Source organism: Lethenteron reissneri, chromosome 46, assembly GCF_015708825.2.
Source record: "Lethenteron reissneri isolate LAM-NWPU_2019-01 chromosome 46, ASM1570882v1, whole genome shotgun sequence".
Classification (NCBI taxonomy): Eukaryota; Metazoa; Chordata; class Hyperoartia; order Petromyzontiformes; family Petromyzontidae; genus Lethenteron; species Lethenteron reissneri.
Window position 1 is genome coordinate 11,118,520 of NC_083824.1, and position 18,976 is coordinate 11,137,495.

The 18,976-nt window shown below is 58.2% G+C and overlaps 1 protein-coding gene across 1 annotated transcript in view; it reads right to left on the minus strand.

Moving 5' to 3' along the window:
- Positions 1-226: 226 nt before the first annotated feature.
- The window catches only part of LOC133354300 (neogenin-like), a 98,065-nt gene continuing 79,315 nt past the window's right edge, over positions 227-18,976 (minus strand). The window contains 17 exon segments of the mRNA XM_061571054.1: positions 227-819; positions 3,224-3,351; positions 3,887-3,919; positions 4,160-4,381; positions 6,156-6,377; positions 6,760-6,867; positions 7,898-8,190; positions 8,600-8,762; positions 9,228-9,311; positions 10,136-10,330; positions 10,876-10,983; positions 11,126-11,264; positions 12,441-12,679; positions 14,405-14,500; positions 14,860-15,054; positions 16,985-17,095; positions 18,758-18,899. Of these exon segments, the coding sequence (XP_061427038.1) occupies positions 712-819; positions 3,224-3,351; positions 3,887-3,919; positions 4,160-4,381; positions 6,156-6,377; positions 6,760-6,867; positions 7,898-8,190; positions 8,600-8,762; positions 9,228-9,311; positions 10,136-10,330; positions 10,876-10,983; positions 11,126-11,264; positions 12,441-12,679; positions 14,405-14,500; positions 14,860-15,054; positions 16,985-17,095; positions 18,758-18,899 (2,586 nt within the window). The 3' untranslated portion in view covers positions 227-711.

Here is an 18,976-nt window from a genome sequence, read left to right on the forward strand (position 1 = left end):
AACAACAACAACAACAACAACTGCTATCTACAAGCTTTAAAAATAAAAGTACAAGTATAAACGGGGCTTGAGTAGGAAGCAAAACACCTATTTATAAAATGTCCTCCGACGTATAAAGAAAGTTCACGGCATTATTCCCCATTTGTCGTCGCCCGGGCTTGCCTCCCCGGGGGCAGCCGGGGCAGGAGATCTCCTGCCCCAGGGGCAGGAGATCTCCTGCCACCAGGGGCAGGAGATCGGCGTGGCCCCAGGGGCAGGAGATCGGCGTGGCCCCAGGGGCAGGAGATCGGCCTGCCCCAGGGGCAGGAGATCGGCCTGCCCCAGGGGCAGGAGATCGGCGTGGTCCCAGGGCCCCGCTCGGCTCCCTCCTCCGTCGGCGCTCTGCCGCCGCAGCTCGACTTCCTCCTCCGTGGCCGATCGCCCGCGTGCCCCCCACCCAGCAGGGACGGAAGGCGTCTCTCGAAGGATCTCTCTGAAGACGCTGCTGCTCTCTGAAGACGCTGCTCCGTCGCGCGCTACACGCACGCTTGTCGGCGTCGTGAACATCTTGCGGAGCGACGCGATTTCCCGAGTTTTCAAGATCTCCTGGAGAGCGGCGGCTTGCTTTACGGTTCCCAGAGCTATGAAAAACACCGCCGGAACGACGTGCAACGCGAACTATTAACGCGACTCTCGTTCGCTCGCCCAGAGATCCATTTGTAAAGAAATGGGTCAGATTCCCGCGGAGGTTATGGCGTTGAGGTCTTTCATGAGGCCCTCAAGGTTCGCCATCTCAGCGCTGAGGTCGTCTTCGTCGTCGTCGTCGTCGTGCCCGTAGGTCTGCAAGGAAGGAGGATCGCCACCAAAGCCACAGCGTGAGGCGGTTTACGGGTCTCATGGCAATGCCGATTCGCTGCCGTCGGGAGTAACGGGCGACTGGTTCGAACAATGTGACTCACCAAGCCGGCTATCGTCATTGGCAGCAACAGCGAGAGACAGAATCACGGGGAAGAGAGTGAGACAGACAAAAGGGGGCATGGAAAAAAGGACGTTAAATAAATGTAGGATCAGACAAAAATAAAATAGGTAAACAATGTGAAAAGAGAGAGAGAGACGAGAGAACATGGTTAGAACATGCAGCCTCCACTGCACAGGTTCGTGGATTGTAACAGTGTTGTTACCACAAGAAACTTTGATTATTAGCAATGCCAAACGGAAAGTGTGGGGGTGGGGGGAACGAAGCTCGAGATCACATGGCGCAGGAGCGAGCGCCAGAAGCAGGAGCGGAGGGTGCAGAAGCAGGAGAGAGCACCAGCAGCAGGAGCGAAGCGTGCACGGGCGTGTGAAGCAGCAGAAGCAGCAGGAGGAGGAGGATGAGGAGCAGCGGGGGAGATGATGGGGGCAGCTCAGTCCACAACAAGCAGTGCGCAAAGCAGCATAAAAAGATTCAGTTCAACGACAAAAAACGACTGCGTGCTGACGCATTACCAAACCTTGCAAGAGTCGGACGGCAAAGCGGGGAGATTTGTTTTTTACCTGATGAAAATTTTATTTCTTTGCAATCATTCACTACTACTGTGTAAACCATTCCCAGGTACGGAGTTGTGGTGCCGCGGTTAGCGCACTGCGCAATGGACCCCCCCCGTGAGCCGAGCTTGATTCCTAGTCGTGGCTAGCTGCAGTGCTGATATCTGAACGGGCCATGACCCAGCCCTGGCACTTGACCAATTTTCACTGACCAGCGTGGGAAGCATGGTCGAGCAGCCCATGTCACTGACATGGCATGGGGAGACCTTTATCCACCAACGGACTACGCTTTTATAGTCCCATATTTACACGATCTAACCCAAAAGATGAACCTATATTATGGATGATATTTGTCGCGAAAGCCAAAGTGTTAAACTCCCAACTGTAATGTCCACTTGTTAGCTGTGGTCAGATTATTTGGCTACTATAAATTTCCACACATGACAAGCCACTTCGTTGCGCTATCATTTGTGGCCAAGTTGCTTCTGAAATAGAAGCTAATTGCTCAGTGGGGCTTTATTTGGTAAAATAAACATAGATATATTTAGTGATTTCCTTATCTTTCCTATACTTTTCACTCCTATCGTATTTTCGTACAGTTTGTTGTTGTAACTTTCTGACCCGCCCCTACTGGACATCTGTGAAAAAAATATCTTTTTAGCCCATCGGATTCCTCCTGCAGTATAAATAAAGATTGAGATTCTGAGCCGCATGCGAACGGGTGGCCACTTCCAGCTCAGCCTGCAAATGCTCAGGGCGCAAAGCAGCACCGACCCACGGACTCTCCCCCTCCCACACCTCTCTCCAGGGCAATGTTCACCGCGGCTCAGCTCCGAATACTCTCGCCACGCCGCGAGCGGTCGTTCGCAGAAAACATCCCCTACGAAAGTTTGCTTGAACGCAAACTGGGACCCTGCGAGAGTTCACGATCCGGAGCGAGCAACGGCACGGAAAAAGCCTCGCCGTCGCTGCCGTACGACCACAGGGTTTAACCGCCCTTGGAGGATGTCACAATCGCATTTATTTTATTTCACCAGGTGATGTCCGCTTTTTCAAAAGCGACGCGGGCCACAAGTGAAAGCTCAACGAAGTGGCTTGTCGTGTGGACATTTATAGCAGCCAATTGATCTAAACGCACGTCGATTCTAAATGTGGAGGGAAAAACCGGAGGACCCGGAGAAAAACCCACGCGACCACAGGGAGACAGGCATGCAAACTCCAAATATACAGCAGGCATTAGGGTTGGGAGCGAACCCATGCACTCCTGTATACCAAGCTAGGTAGTTAACATTTTGCCACCGTAGCGCCCCACGATCTGTACGATCAGGCGTGTTGCCACGACGACAGATGTATCCCTCCCACTCGCCCCCAACCCCCACACCCGTGATGGAGTTCTCCAGACGCACGAGTGGTTTACACGGGGGTCATCTGCTCAGGGTCAGCGCTGGGGGTCAGCGGCAGTGTATGATGAAACGAAACGCGCACGCGGAACCGCCCGTGACGCGCACGCCGGGCGGGGCAAACGAACGCCACTCGACGGCGGTGCCAACAACGCGGCCGTCGCCACGGCCGTACGGGACGAGCGGGACGAGCGGCTCGCGTCGCGAAGCGGACGACAAAAGCGGCGAAGCGAAGCGGCGGTGAAGCAGGGGGCGGCCGCAAGAGCAAAAAAAAAATGAAAGCGGCGAAAACGACGCGGCAGCGAGCGGGAACTCACGCTGTCCGAGTCCTCGAAGGTCTGCGAGTCGTGGGCCGACGAGTCCGGGGCGCTGGGCAGGATCACGGGCAGCGGCACGCGCAGCCGTCCCAGGGTTCCAAGCGTCGCCACCTTTGGCGAGCCGCTCCCTGCAACGACGGGGAACGCGTCGCTGCTCACGGCTCTCGGCGTTCGGGGCTCAGAGCGGAGCGCTCTCCGCACGCGGATCGATCGCGGCTCAATGCAACACCCTTGGGATGCGTAGAGATTATAAATACGGTTATACAAAATGACATTTACCGTGGAACTCCACTGACAATGTGCAAGAGGAGGTCCCTTATACTGGAGGAATCCGATGAGCTATAAAGCTCTTTTTCACGGATGTTCAGTGGGGGCGTGTCAGAACGTTACGACAACAATTTCAGCTCGCACAGCATTTAATTTGTTTCTTAATTTTCAGAAATGAGTTGCGTTACTGGAGCGAGACCGCTCTGACAGAGACTGGCAGTGGCAGAGGGCCTGGTTCAGGCACAGGACCCGACCGAGTGACACCACCAGCGACGAGTCTGAGATCTTCACAGCGGGCAGAGAACTACGTCGACTCAGTGAATAGCTCCCAGCAGGTGACGGGAGCGGGCCGTGTCGCACCGGCGTGGTGGGACAGGAGTAGGGGCCGTGTCGCACCTGTGTGGTGGGACAGGAGAGGGCTGTGTCCACCTGTGTGGTGGGACAGGAGAGGGCTGTGTCCACCTGTGTGGTGGGACAGGAGAGGGCTGTGTCTCATCTGTGTGGAGGGACAGGAGTGGGGGTCGTGTCTCACCTGTGTGGTGGGACAGGAGAGGGCTGTGTCCACCTGTGTGGTGGGACAGGAGAGGGCTGTGTCTCACCTGCGTGGTGGGACAGGGGTGGGGGGCGGTGTCTCACCTGTGTGGTGCGACAGGAGAGGGCTGTGTCCACCTGCGTGGTGGGACAGGAGGGGGCTGTCGGAGGGGCGCAGCGCCCCGTGGGCCGACACGAGGGGCACCGCGAAGCTGCGCAGGGGCTGCGTGGGCCGCACGTGCGCCGTGGGCACAACGGGCCGAGGCTCCTCGTACTCTCCGCTCGACGAGCCCTCCCCGGCCGGCGGGAGGGGGGGCAGCCCCCCGCTCCGCAGCTCCTCCACGTCCACTCCCACGATCTCTGCTCGCGCCGAGGGGGGCCACGCGCGGGAGGGGTGGGGGCGACGGGCGTACGTCAGGAGAGCAGCAGGACTCGGATTGGTCAGCCCCCCCCCCCCCCCCCCCCCCGCTGCGTCGGACTCAAACGATGCAAACTCACTTAGAATTATCGGTGGCTTCCCGGGCGCTGGCTAATATCGTTGCTGTTATTCCGCTCGTTGGCTCAGGAAAAGCCTCGCTGAGCCTCGTTACTTTTTTTTTTCCTGCCACGTTTGCAATCCCAATTGATTCATGTTTCAGCATTGATAATGTTTGGGCCTACACCAGGTCACGTGGTGTGGTGTTTGTAGCTGATTTAAGGTGTGCAGTTTGAGAAAACAAACTGCACACGGAAAGACGCCCGAGTCGGGCATCGAACCCAGGCTCTTTCCTGCTGCGAGGCACGACATGTGTTACCACTGCGCCACCGTGCCGCCCAAAAACACAATTTACAACGTGGGGGAATTTTGAAGGCAAAGAAAAAAACCTGTTTGTTGTGGATTCACGAATCTCAATTAACTTTCCGAAAGAACCAAGAAGATGAATTTCCTAGGGATATTTGAAAACAATTTGTCCGACGCTTTCACCGAGGTTTTTACGTAAAACGGTATTTACAAGACTCTATTCACCTCCGCAGCACTGTAAGGTACATTTATATTGTACCGATTCCAAGCAAATAAGGACACTATATGAAGCGTCCGTGAAGCCACGAGAAACGTATGAGTGGTGAGGGCCTCTAGCAGTCACCACAAGTAACAACACCATCATCAACATAAACAACATTAACAACATCAACCTCGGCCACCAACTGGCTGATGATGTCATGCCGGCCATGTTTGTCTCTTACTGGCAGCGGGAGCGATGATGACGTGTCACCGAGCAACAGCTCTCATGCGCGTGAGAGCCACAATCTCGCTTTGACCCCTCTTCACTTTGACTCACGATCCGTTTTCTACTACGGCACGTTCGTGATCGCGCTACAACAAGCAGCCTTCTGGACTCACGAGAAATCTTAAGATCGTTTTGTGTACTCGGGCACCGATGCATTTTGCGAATGGTTTAGCGACACCGTAATTAAAGTAAAATTAATACCTACAGTTGGCCGAAACACACCTCTGTGAAATGGAATGGTCGATTGCTCAAAGTGACCTCTATACGCATTACGGGAAATAAGGGAAGACAACATAAAGCCTCTTGCAGATTTTCCATCTTAAGGTGCCACCCTCATGTACCACGCAAACACCACAACACAAAGATCCCCCGTATCCCCGTATAGCCTTAACAGACTGTTGGGGCAAGTGCTGTTCTCTGGACGCACCTATGAAGGCCGGCACGGTACACAAGGGGGTGGATGGCCAGCACCACGCCCGACCGCCTTTGTCTCCCCAGTGGTGATGATTTTACACACCACACCAGGTACTCATTTGAGGCTGAGTCTAAATAGGGGAGGCCCAGGACCGATTCAGATATTCGTCACTGGTGTTGGCCGTGAGCGGGAATCGAACTCGGGTCGCCGGGTTCGTAGTGCAGCACGCTAACCGCAACACCACCGCTCCCCGTACACCACAACAGAACAACAAAAAACACAACACGCAACACCACCACCACGAGTCACAGCGCTGCCCTCGTTATCGGCCTCTGCATGCTTCATACCATGCACGGAATGCAACACACACAACACACACAAACACGACGACCACACACAAACACGACGACAACACACGCGTGCGCCGCGCCCTCGCTGAGGAAGGCCTCACCGACGAGGTGGCTCCCTCGCTCCTGCGGGTCCCCGGGGGGGGAGCCCGGGTAGTGAGCGCCGTAGTGCGGCGGCTGGCAGGGGGGGTAGTGGTGGCGCAAGGGGGACGCCGGGGGGGACGGCACGGGGGGAGGGGCCGGGCTCGGCAGCAGCGCGGCCGAGTGGCTGAGGTGCGTGTGGTGGTGGTGGTGGTGCTGCTGCTGCTGGTGGTGGTGGTGGTGCGCTGTGAGGGGTTATCAAGTTGGGTCAATTTGAACGGTTGGGTAGTAGGCAACCAATTTTGCGAAAGGGGCGTTATTGGTCAAATAATGCACGGTGTTTGTACGTATTTGAAGAAGTAGGCGTTGAAAGATTTTGTGGTTTGAAAAGGGTGGCGGTGAAGTATGGATAAAATTAAAAGTAAAAACAGAAAAACATCCGCAGAGACAGAATGAGATGCACAGAGGGAAGGGGGCGAGGGACAGGGGGTGGGGAGAGAGAGAGAGAGCAGGAAAACACACATATTAATAAAACCAAACATCGACGTGATAAAAAATAAAATCAGAAACACAAAGGTGCTCGCGACGATGGGATGGCAAGAAGAGCGGCGGTGTGGGAGTACGTACGCGCCGCGTGTTTGTGCTCGGAGGGCACGGCCAGTTTGAGGCGCATGGCTTGGCGCGCCGCTATCGAGCGCTCCAGAGACGACGAGATGCCGTCCTCGCCTCGCTTGCCTGCGCGAGGGGCACAACACGCGCTGCCCTCAGCCGGGGCCGCCACCGCCTCGACCGCCGCTTCTGGGCGGACCGGCGCCTCGAGGTCGTGCCCGCCCGCCCGCACGCCCGCCCATGCGCAGTTACTCGGGACCCCGTCCGTCACTAGCCGGAGACCCTCGCTACGGCCGCCGTCATCGGCGCGCTCCAGCGCAGCGGCACGCGGGCCGCGTGCCACGTGACCGCGTGACCCGCGCCGCGCCTCTGGACAGCCTCTCCGTGAGACGGAGCTCGCCGTGCGGCCGCTGCGTGCGACCCACGACGCTCGCTAATGGGGCGGCAGAACAAAGCTCCGCCCGCGCTCAAGACGAAGCGCATTCTTTGGCCGCGCCGAGTTACCGAAATAAAACCCGCGGTGCCGTCCTGCGGGGCCGACGCGAGCGGCGTCCTGCGACCTCCGGGCCTTCGAACGTGCAGCCCCTGAAAGTGCGTGAAGCGCTCAGAAGGTGATGACTTAGAACCTTTTCCGTGAGACCATCCACATGAGAACCTGGTCTCATTATCACTGGTGGCTCCTCATATGTATCATCGTTATTCTTGTTAGTGGAGGCTCCCCATTTAAACCAGGGACCTCACCGGTCCACGCTGATTGTCTCCTGGCATTTATTGCAGTGGTTTGCGGTTTGAATCTCACGGGCCGGCCGTGACTAACACTGCGGGTGTGTGTCAACCGCAAAATACAAAGAAGAGCAGGCCCGTTGGATGTTGGCCTTATCGTCCTAATTTGAGACATTACCTGCAAGTTACTTGAAACATCAGGAATACAAAACCAATCGTCAGCGCCAAGGGCTCCCGAGCCCCGACTCGGTGAGGACTCCCCTCCGGCTACACGCGGCTAACCGGCTAGAATCTAAATCTACAATAAACAACAAATACACTGGGGCCCCCCCCCCCCCCGCCATCCATCTCGACCGCCTCCCCCACCGACGTCGTGCGCGACGGCCACGGCGCTCGCAGGAGGCCGGGCCCAGGCGGGGGGCGGCTTCCGCACCTGAGTAGGAGCCCCTCTGGTGGTTGGTGTAGGCGTCGCCGCGCTCCACGTCCGGCCCGCCGCCGCCGCCGCACTGCAGAGCCGCCGAGTGCGGGTCGGCCGGGCCGGACGGGCCGGAGGGGCCCGGCCCACCGCCGCCGCCAGGGCCCCCGCCGACGCCCGGGCCCTGGGCCTTGTCGAGCGGCTTGAGGGCCACGGTCTCGTGGTGGATCCACAGGTCCGGAGGCTTCAGGTCCTTGGGGCTGCCCTTGCGCTTGCCCGAACCGTTTGGAGACTTTGGCGCGGCTCGCTTGCTGTGGAGGAGGAGGGGGGGTGACGTCACGTGGCGTCGTTAGGCACCGCGGACACTGTGCGCTTGGGATGGACGACACACCTCAAGGCATTCCCTCCCCTCTCCACGTTAACGGCAAAATGTGGAGGCTACGTGGACGGTACAGGGGCAAGGTAGATTCAAATCAGAGCAAGGTGGTTAGACAGTAAGAGCCAGACAGAACCGATAAGGGCTCAGTGATTACCCAGTAGAAGGCAGAGGGAGGAGGGGAGAGGGGGAGGAGGAGGAGGGGGGTGGGAGGGATGGAGAGGGAGGGAGGGAGGGTCTGACTGGAGCCGTGGTTCTGCTGAGAAGAAGGGAGAGTGACGATGACGAGGTGGAGGGTGAGCACGAGGCCCTGGCTGCAGCCGTGAGTGCGTTGGGGCCCTCACCTCTTGACGGCGGCGGCCGAGCGGCGCGTGCACACCACGGCCACGACGATGGCGCAGATGACGGTGAGGCCGCCCACCGTCACGATCACGATGATGAGGAGGTTGTTGTCCAGCGCCGAGCCGCGGCTGCTCTGCAGGGGGTGCTGCTGCCCCGTGGGGCCGTCTGTGGGGCGGGGCGGGGGGAGCGGGCGGGGTGGGGGGGCGCAGCGTCTCGATGATCAGCCTCAACAGACTGTCGGGGCAAGTGCTGTGTTCGCGAGTAGCACCCACGAAGGCCGGCACGGCACACGAGGGGTTGGGTGTCCAGCACCACGCACGGCCGCCTTTGTCTCCCTAGTGGCGACGTATACACAGGTACTCATTTGAGGCTGAGTTGACCCAAGGCAGGGCCCAGGACCGGTTCAGAAAATCGTCGCCGGTGTTGCCCGTGAGCGGGCATCGAACTCGGGTCCACGGGGTTCACCGTGCAGCGCGCTAACCGCTGCACCACCGCTCCCCAACACAGTAACACACGCACAGCGGCACACACGGCACACGGACTCAAACGCATCGCTCGCACGGCGCACACACGATCGCGACGGCACCGCAGGTTTTTTTGCGCAGAGGAGAGGAGAAGAAGCGAGTTTACCATTAGAAGTGGCACGGTTTAGGAGACTGGGGCTCCCAGCCCAAGCGATGCCACTGCCTGGAGCGCCCCTGCCAGAAGCTGGTGCTATCAGCAGGGACATCCCGGGGGGGGGGGGGGGGCAGCAGGTCGAGGGGGGAGGGGAGGGTGGGCGGGGGGGGGGCATCCAGGGTACTCGCAGGTGTGGCAGAGCAGGGGGGGCGAGAGGGGAAGGGGCGAGAGAGAGACGATGCCACCGCGTTAAAATGAAGCAAGTCTCCGTGTTAACATCGTGCCGTCAAGGGCGGGGCTGAAGGGGGTTGGGGGGGAGGCGGGGGGAGGGGCAGGTGGGGGGGCGAAGTGGGGGGAGGTGGGGTGGCAAGCAAACGACACCAGCAGAGCCCAGAAGCAGCAGGTCCTCACCGCCGGTGGCCACGGGAGTTTGAGAGAGGCGCTCGGCCATCCGCGCGCGTCTCTCAAACCTTGTAAATGACGGCTCTGTCGTCATTTACAGATTCGGGACAGCGCAGAAACCCGCGCTGCTCACGCGCAATCAAAACACGGCAAATCCGTCAGGGAGATTCCCCTCCCTCTCCCGCCACCCCCCACCCCCCCCCACTTCATAACGAGGAACGCGCACCCCCGCATCCCTCCGGCCCTTGTGCCAACGTCAAAGCGGAGGCCATCGCCCGGTCGAGTCGACATCAACGCACCGGCGCCCCCCCCCGGTGCACATTATAGGGGTCCACGGCAGACGCTGCGGTCGTAGCCGCCCTGCCGTGACCCCAGATGTGACCCCAGATGTGACCCTTGGGCCCCCAGCCCGGCTGCATTCAAGCAGCGTGGCGCCGAGAGGAAGGTTGGAAGCCAGTCGGAGTCACGACGTGCGTGCGTGCGCGATAGAGAAGAGCGCGGCGGCCGCTGCTGCTGACCTCGCGGCGTGCGGAAGGTGACCGGCTCGCTCATGGGGCCCATGCCCTTGGAGTTGCGCGCCTGGATCTTGAAGAAGTAGAGCGTGTCGAGCGTGAGCTCCTGCACCTGGTGCGAGAGGCGGTCGCCCACCACGGGCTCGATCACCCAGTCGTGCAGCTCCGCGGACTTGTCAGTCGTGTAGTAGATGATGTAGCCTGCAACGTGCGGGGGGGTGGGGGGGGAGACACGGTCAGCGGTAGAAAACTCCGCGCTCCCCCCCCCCCTGGGGTCCCCGTGTCATCGCGACCCAACAACGGTGGCCTCCGCGTGACCGTGGACGTTGCCTTCGTCCGGCCACGCGGAACCGTGGCCGGTTGCTCCCCACCACAAGCCGGTGGGGGAGGTGAAAATGTTCAAATCCCTTCAGATTCGGTTGGCAATTAGCAGCAAGTCAGCAGTTTGTATAATATCGCCATTGCACACATGTAACGGTATTATATAATATAACACCGTCACAAACACACCACGCTCGCCAGGGCCAGTGTGTCGCTGTCCCAGTTCACAGCGTCCGCCCGTTAAAGCGGCGACCGTGCCGACCCATGGGGGTCGGCGGGCCTGAGCCGAGCCCTGCACCGCGACTCCGACTTGCCTCCCTGCTGTGCCCTGGGACTCACCACTGCACGGCAGGGGACTCGCCGAGAGAGCAGCGTCGCTGGTGCGTGCGCTCACCCGGGCCCGTCTCGCGCGTTGCCGGGCTCACCTGTGATTTTGCCATTGGCTTCAGACGGAGGCTGCCAGTTCACGATGACGATGCGCGGCTTCCCTTCCTTGCTGATGATGGTGAGATCCTTCGGTGCGGACGTGGGCACTGGCAGACATATGAAAAGAAAGAACGGCTACATTTCGTACGGGAGGTGAGCGCACTCGCCCTTCGCGGCCGCCCACCCCCCCCCCCACTGCCCCCCCCACCCTGCCCCCTAGTTGCGACCGGATTCCTCGGTGCGACGTACCGGCCTCCAGGGTGGTGCTCTGCGCAGTCATGCTCCAGGTGCTGGATCTGCGTCCGCGCGTCACCATCACGGAGAACTCGTAGAGGGTGCTCGCCTTCAGCCCCGTCACCAGGTAGCTCAGCGTCGTCGAGTTTGCCATCTGCGGCGGCAGCACGCGCACAAAGACAAAGATCCCCCGTGTAGCCTTCGCAAAATGTAGGGGCGAGTGCTGTTAGCGAGTAGCACCTATGAAGGCCAACACGGCACACGAGGGGGTGGGTGGCCTAAACCACGCCCGGCCGCCTTTGTCTCGCCAGTGGCGATGTTTGCACATCGCACCAGGTACTAATTTGAGGCTGAGTCGACCTAGGAGAGGCCTAGGACCAGTTCAGATAATCGTCAATGGTGTTGGCCATGAACGGGAATCGAACTTGGGCCGCCAAGTTCGTAGCGCGGTGCGCTAACTGCTACCCGACTGCTCCTCACGCGCACACACAAACACACACATACACACACATACACACACATGCAAGCACGCGCGCGCACACATGCACACACACACACAGGCCGTCATCACATTGTCAGAAGTATTGACGGTTTCTGTGTTCCCGGCAGGGGGGGAATCGCAGAGCGCGTGCGAGCAGACGGCGCGGCGCAGCGTGGGAGGGGACCGGAGGTGAAGGGGTGGCAAGGAGGGACGATGGTGGGGGGGAGGGGGTATTAAAGTTTATTTTTTTATTACCAGGTAAGGCCCACTGAGCTCTGCAGCTCTTTTTAAAAAGCGACATGGCTATAACAAACGACAGCTCAACAAAGAGGCTTATCATCATGTGGAAGTGTACAGCAGCCAAATCCTCTAAACGCGTGACGTTGATTCTAAACGTTTAGGGAACAAACGGAGGACCAGGAGAAAAGTCCACGCGACCAAGGGGAGAGAGACACCGCAAACTCCAAATATACAGCAGCAGGCGTCAGGTTCGAGATTGCACCCACGACCTCCTGTATATCAGGCGAGGTGGTTAACATTTCGCCACCGTGGCGCCCTTGGTAAAGAGGAGGATCGCAAGGAGGTGGAGCACAAATGGTGCAGCAACACAGCCGCCGAGAGGATTGCACGCAGGGAAAGAAAAACACGCGAAGGAAGAATACGTGAAGGAAAGAATACTTTCCTTCAGAATCAAACGTAATCACCGACTCTCGAGCCAACGCCTCTGCATTAACAGGACCATGAATGGGAAGGAAGCTGAACCTGAACTCCGGGCGCAGGAGAGGTCACCCGCCCACCACCCATAGCCCCAGGTTTGCGGAACGCGCCCCAACCCCCCGCCCGGCGCACCTTGTACTTGGCGTTGTTGGTGAAGTACGTCTTCCAGCGCGCGGTGTAGTAGCGCGCGTCCGGGATGCGCTGGTTCTTGGGGAGGGAGTTGTCGGCCCAGGTGATGCGGATCGTGTCGGGCCCCAGCACCAGCGCTTGGACGCCCACGGGGGGCAGCATGGGCGTGGGCGGCTCGGGGACTGCCGTGAAAGCGTCCGAGAAAAGGTCAAACGGGTCGGGCTCCGAGGGGTCCATCGAGTCTGAGCGGCGGAGAGCGGCGGGGGCAGCGGGGGGGGGGGGGGGGGGGGGGGGGGGGGGGGGGCGGGCGCCGCACGGAACAGACGAGCGGGCGGAGAGGCGGGGACAGGACGGACGGAGGCGGGACCAGAGGGAGGCCACGAGGCGGCGACCACGCGGGGTTCGTGCGGGGGGGGGGGGGCGGGGAGGGGAAGGCCACGTAGTGACGTGGTGCGGACGAGGGGCGCGCGGCGCACAGGGGAGACGCGCAGGGCGCAGCAGCGGGAATGCGAGCGGCCAACACGGGCGGCGCACGCGTGCGTGCGGTGAGTGTGCAGGGTGCGTGCAGGGCATGTGCAGGGTGTGTGCAGGGCGGTCACGGCAGGGGTTGAGAGGCGCGCAGTGCACGGAGGCAGCGCGACGCGGAGCGGGGCGGCCCCGTGGAGGCGCGTACGTACGCCCGCGTGGGACAGATGGTGATTCAGATCGCACCAGAATGGATGAAAACGTAAAAAAAAAACCCACAGACAACAAAGGCGACAAAACACAGCGAGGGGCGTAAAGATGGTAAACGAAAAGATGTTAACATGAAAAAAGAGAGAAGTCACAGTTAGTCACGTGTGCAGTTAAACAGTTCACAGCTTGTCGCAGCAGCGCGGGTTAGAACAGTTACAACAATATTCACATTCACACAACACTGCACAATCCGCCACACACGGAGGCGCAGAGATTAAGGTGTCATTAGCCTCCCCTTCCCTCCCCCTTGCCACTCGTCATCCCGACGATGGTCGTGCTGCGAGGAGCCCCAAGTGCTTCTAGCAGGTCCCCTTTCTGAAGGGGGGGGGTTTTGCCCCCCGAAATGCTGGGTTGGCGACCTGCGATTCCCTCGATGATATTTTGAACGTTCTTGAACAATAAAAATTGAAGAAAAGTTGAATACAAATATATTTAGAGCCAATTATTAATGACGACTGTTTATGAATGTGGAACGAAACTGGAGCACCCGGAAAATAAACCCACACGTGCCAGGGGGCGACAGACAGAAGCGACAGGTGGAGATTAATCTACACTTTGCTGTACAGCCTTCTAGGGTGAGTGAGTGTACCGTGGAGTGAGTAGGTATTGCTGTGAGTGAGTGAATGAGTGAGTGTATCTGATTAGCACCGTTGGCTATGTATGGTGCAAAATAAGTCCAACATACATACACACACACACAAGTGAGTGTCACTGTACGTGAATGTATCTGTAAGTGAGTGTATCTGTAAATGAGTGTATCTGTGAGTGAGTGTATCTGTGAGTGAGTGTATCTGTGAGTGAGTGTATCTATAAGTGAGTATCTGTGAGTGAGTGTATCTGTGAGTGAGTGTATCTGTGAGTGAGTGTATCTATAAGTGAGTATCTGTGAGTGAGTGTATCTGTGAGTGAGTGTATCTATGAGTGAGTGTATTTGTAAGCGTGTGTATTTGTAAATGAGTGTATCTGTGAGTGAGTGTACCAATGCGTGAGTGTATCTGTGAGTGAGTATATCTGTGAGTGAGTATATCTGTAAGTGAGTATCTGTAAGTGAATATCTGTGAGTGAGTGTATCTGTGAGTGAGTGTATCTGTGAGTGAGTGTATCTATGAATGAGTGTATCTGTAAGCGTGTGTATCTGTGAGTGAGTGCATCTATGAGTGAGTGTATCTGTGAGTGAGTGTACCTATGCGTGAGTGTATCTGTGAGTATCTGCGAGGGGCGAGTGCGCGTACCCGTGATGGAGCGAGTGGTGGCGCTCTCGTAGAGAGGAACTCCCTGGCCCATGTTGTTGAAGGCCCTCAGGGAGATCACGTACTGGTGGTTGGGCTCTGTGACCACACGGCCGGGCACACAACGGGGGTGGGGGAGGGGTCACGCGGAGTGGGGCCCACGCGGAGCCTGCACCTCGCCCTGCAAACTGGGCCATGGGTCGCAGCGCTCCGACACGCGTTCCCGTCGTGCCGACGATTTTTTGTTCGGCACGACGTCCGACGTTTCGCTCCGGGCGCTGGGAGCGTATTCAGGAGCTTCATGGACAACGGCAAGCGACGCCGGTTGCTACGGCACGATGTTATCGTTGTGCTGTCAGTTACAAGAGCGAATTATCGGCATCTCTGCTATTGGTATCTGTCGCACCCTCAACAGGCCTACGCGTCGCAGCAAGAAGGGTGCGGAGCGTGCCCCGTACCGAGTCCCTCGATGGTGAAGTAGCGCTGCTTGGCATCCACGCGCACCGTGTCGGCGTAGGGGCTGCCCACGCCGTAGCCGATGAAGTAGCCGCGCACCATGACGTCGCTGCCGGCCGGCGGGGTCCAGCTCACCACGATGTTCGTCGTGAGGGGGCGCACGTGCAGCGAGCTCGGCTGCTCGGGCACGCGCGACTCTGCCCCGGGGAGAGAGACGCCCGCTGGTGAGTGCGGGACGGCGCAGACGCGCGAGGAGGGGAGCGCGGAGACGCGGGAGTGCGAATACCCGCACTGTCCAAAGTAAGAGCAAATCGATTTTCTTACCTTCAATCCTTACCGAAATTACCTTCCATGAGTGAGCCTAAACATCCGTTGCGTTGCCCTCCACCACCTGATCAGTGCTGCCCTCTAGCGGTGGCACACCAACATAGCCTCCATGTGCTGTACGTGTCAACGTTGAGCTTCTTTCGCACCCTTACGTAGCCAACCGTGCTCATCGGAGGGTTCTGTGATGAAGGGCCATTGCCCAAAACTTCACCGATTATATACTTTTACTTTGAAGGTCACAGTGTAATTGACGAATTTGTTGAGTTTCCAATATATGTTACGGTCAAATCCCGCCGGTTCATGGTGCTGCTCCTCTCCCACCGAGTACGATACAATTCCCACGACAAGCATCCGTACTATTGGCTTAATAATAATAACAACGTATCGAGCACGTTTTGCGCACGGCTATCGCGAAGGCGCAGTCCCTGCTGCAGTTTCACAGTCGGGGAGCTGACGTTGCTCGCTCAGTGTAGCGACAAATGAAAGCAACGCGCCGGTCATTTTTCACCATCGAGATGTTTTTTTTTTGCCAATTCCATTTACTGCTGCGCGTTTCTTTAATTAAGTTATTTAGCAGCTATAGGAGGAAAATCGGAGAAATCCCGTGTGGAACAGGTGGGGAGAGCTTGCCACGCTTTGTGAAATTCTAAACTCACTCGGACCACCCAGACTCTCTGGGTTTCAGAGGACCAATGTTATTTGTGGTCCTAGAGGACCCTCTGCCAATCGTGGCCGCACCGTAACGGACCCCTTGCCGTGCGTGCTCAGCCACCGGGCAGAGGGGACAGCCGAACCGAACCCTTGGCCGGTGAGGGGGGGTGGGGGGAGTGGAGTGGAGAGGGGGGGGTTGCGCCGGACACACAACCGCGGCGGATCCGGTCACGGTTTCAAGGGCTCATCACTCGGCGGCTACACGGCAGGGGGGGCGGCCTACGCAGTGGAGACGGGGCCCACTGCGACTCCTGTCGCGAGATCCTTCAGGAGGGATCGCTCGCAGCGGCGGGCCAGCAGCGATGACTCAAACGCTCGCGCTCGCACAATGACCCGACGCTGAGCCGCGACAACACGGGAATTCACGAGGAGCAGCTGTGCAAATTGAGTGTAGCGATACGGTTACAGTCTTGACGCTCGGCCCATGCCCAGTGCCAGTAAGCCTCGATAGCATTTGCAAGGATCAGCAAATCCTCTTGGACTTTGCGGTGTATATTCTGAGATGTGACACGATGAGTCGTGGAGATCAAAAATAAAATATAACAAAGAGGTTTTCTTCGGTCGGATTGGTGCTTTCTCAGCCACACGTGTGTTCATTGCGAACGCTACCCAAGACACGGAGATAAAACATATTGAAGGAATGGAAATAACCACAAGCAGAGGTGTGCTGTTCACACGCAGTGGCAAAGCACGACTCCCATCTTGCCTTGCATGCATATCACGTGACCGACACATTACATGCACAATGCTCTCAGCCTTGTCTAGACCACTCGCTCAAAGGAGCTGAACAAGTGGTCATATTATTGTTGAAACCACCAATTTCAAACAATAATTGTCGAGTTGCTGGCCTAAACATAAACACGACAATATGTGAATGTCGCGCATGCAACGTGGCGGTCACGTGAATGCAAAGCATCATGGGAGTCGTGCCTTCCTGCAGTTTACAAGCAATTTAACACTTCGGCTTTCGCCAAAACACCTTTACGACGGATAAGTCTATGTGTTTCTGGCTTTCTCACTCACGGAACGCGCGTGAGACTGAAATAGCGTGGAAACGTGCGCGGGGAGGGCAGCAGCTTCGGGTCTCACCGTCCAAGTCCTCCTCGAAGGTCTCGCTGGAGACCCAGTCGGAGGAGGGCCCCGTCCCGTTCACCGTAAGCGCCGACACCTTGAAGCTGTACTCGGTGCCGCGCTCCAGGCCTGGCGAGCACGGCGGCCGTCGCAACAAGAGCAGCAGCAGCAGCACATGCAGTCACAGGCAGTCACAGGCAGTCACAGGCAGTCACAGGCAGGCAATTAAACACTGGCGCTGGTCTCACACGTGGTGTGCTTCTGGTTGATCCGCAGCGACTCGTGGTGGCGAGATGTTAACTACCTCGCCTGGTATAGAGGAGGTCGTGGGTTCAATCCCAACGCTGATGCCTGTATATTTGGAGTTTGCATGTCTCTCTCCCCGTCGTCGCATGGATTTTTCTCCAGGTTCTCCGTTTCTTTCCCTCCACACTTAGAAACACGCGTTTAGAGTATGTGGCCGCTATACATTTCCACTTCTCGTTGGGCTATCATTTGTGGCCAGGTCGCTTCTGAAAAACAGAAACATAGCTCATAGGGCCTTGCCCAGTAAAACAAAAAAATATAGTTGAGTTTAGACTCTGTGAGCGAGCGACCGCCATCAAGTGACAGGAGGCACCCCCCGTTCGTAGCGATCGAAGCACGTCCGCCAACACCACACGGCACCGCGCCGCGTTGGCCAACGGCTCTGAAAAATGTGTTCCTTCTCAAGCTGCTTCAATTGGCATTTGTCCACTCCGTTACGCCGCCTCTCAGTGGTTCTTGTTGCATGACGACCGAACAGAAATCGGTCTTCCTGAAGAGCTGAAGGGTGGCGAACACCGCCAAAAAAAATAACGTTTTTTTTAGTGTGTGTGTGCAGTCTTTGGTAACTGGATTCTGTAATAATGCTTTTGCTTTGCAATGTGGCTGTACCACATGTGCCTGGCCAGAGTCAAACTCGGCATCTATTGGCCGACATTGCTTTATAACGTCAGGATACCGAGAGGCATTGCTTTAACAGGGCAGGCTTCATAGCTAAGCATTGCGCCAACGCTCCCCGCACCCCGTCATGTGTCATGCAGCATTAATGGGAGCTGGCTAACAAGCGTGTGTTCCGAGGGCCTGAAACTCTCAAGGGCAGCATCTTTTTATAAACACGAGAGAACATTGAGTGGGCATATCATCGCACAACATGCGGGTCTTGTCCTTGCTCGGTCGTGTGAGATTGCGCGCGTTTCGCTGGAGCGTATATATGTTGCACGTGCGCAGGCGCGCGTGAAACACGCGTATGCGGCGGCGTGGGCTGACCAAAACCACCGCACCACTAACCCGACGACCCGAATTCGATTCCCGCTCACGGCCCAACATCGAGTGACGAATATCCGACGTGATCTCCGGTTCGTCCGTAGGTCGGGCGAGCCTTAAATGAGCACCTGCTGCCGGAGTGTAAACTTCACCACCCCTGAGGGGGGAGAACAAAGGCGGCCGGGCGTGGTGCCGCGCCGGCTTTCACCGGTGCTCGCTAACAGCGCTCGCCCCGAACGGTCTGCTGAGGCTACAGGGTGCGTCAAGGGTCTTGGTCTCTGCAGGCACACGCACGCACGCACATACACGCACGCACGCACACGCATGCACACGCCTGCACGAACACGCATGAACACGCACGCCTGCACGAACACGCGCACACGCACGCTTGCACGAACACGCACGCCCGCACGAACACGCACGAACACGCACGAACACGCACGAACACGCACGCACACGCACGCCTGCACGAACACGCACGAGCGCGCACGCCGAGCGTCTCACCAGCGAGCTGGTGCCACAGCTGGCTGCTCTCCGTGACCTCTGCCTCGCTGCGCCGCCCGGTCTTGCGGTGCCGGATGCGGTATCCGACGATGACGCCGTTGTGCGCGCTGGGGGGCGGGGGCTGCCACCGCACCAGGATGGCCTGCGGCACACGGACGGCGGTGAGGCCGCAGCGGGGGGGGGGAGGCTCCTCCGAGGGTGTTCCCACCCACAGGGCCG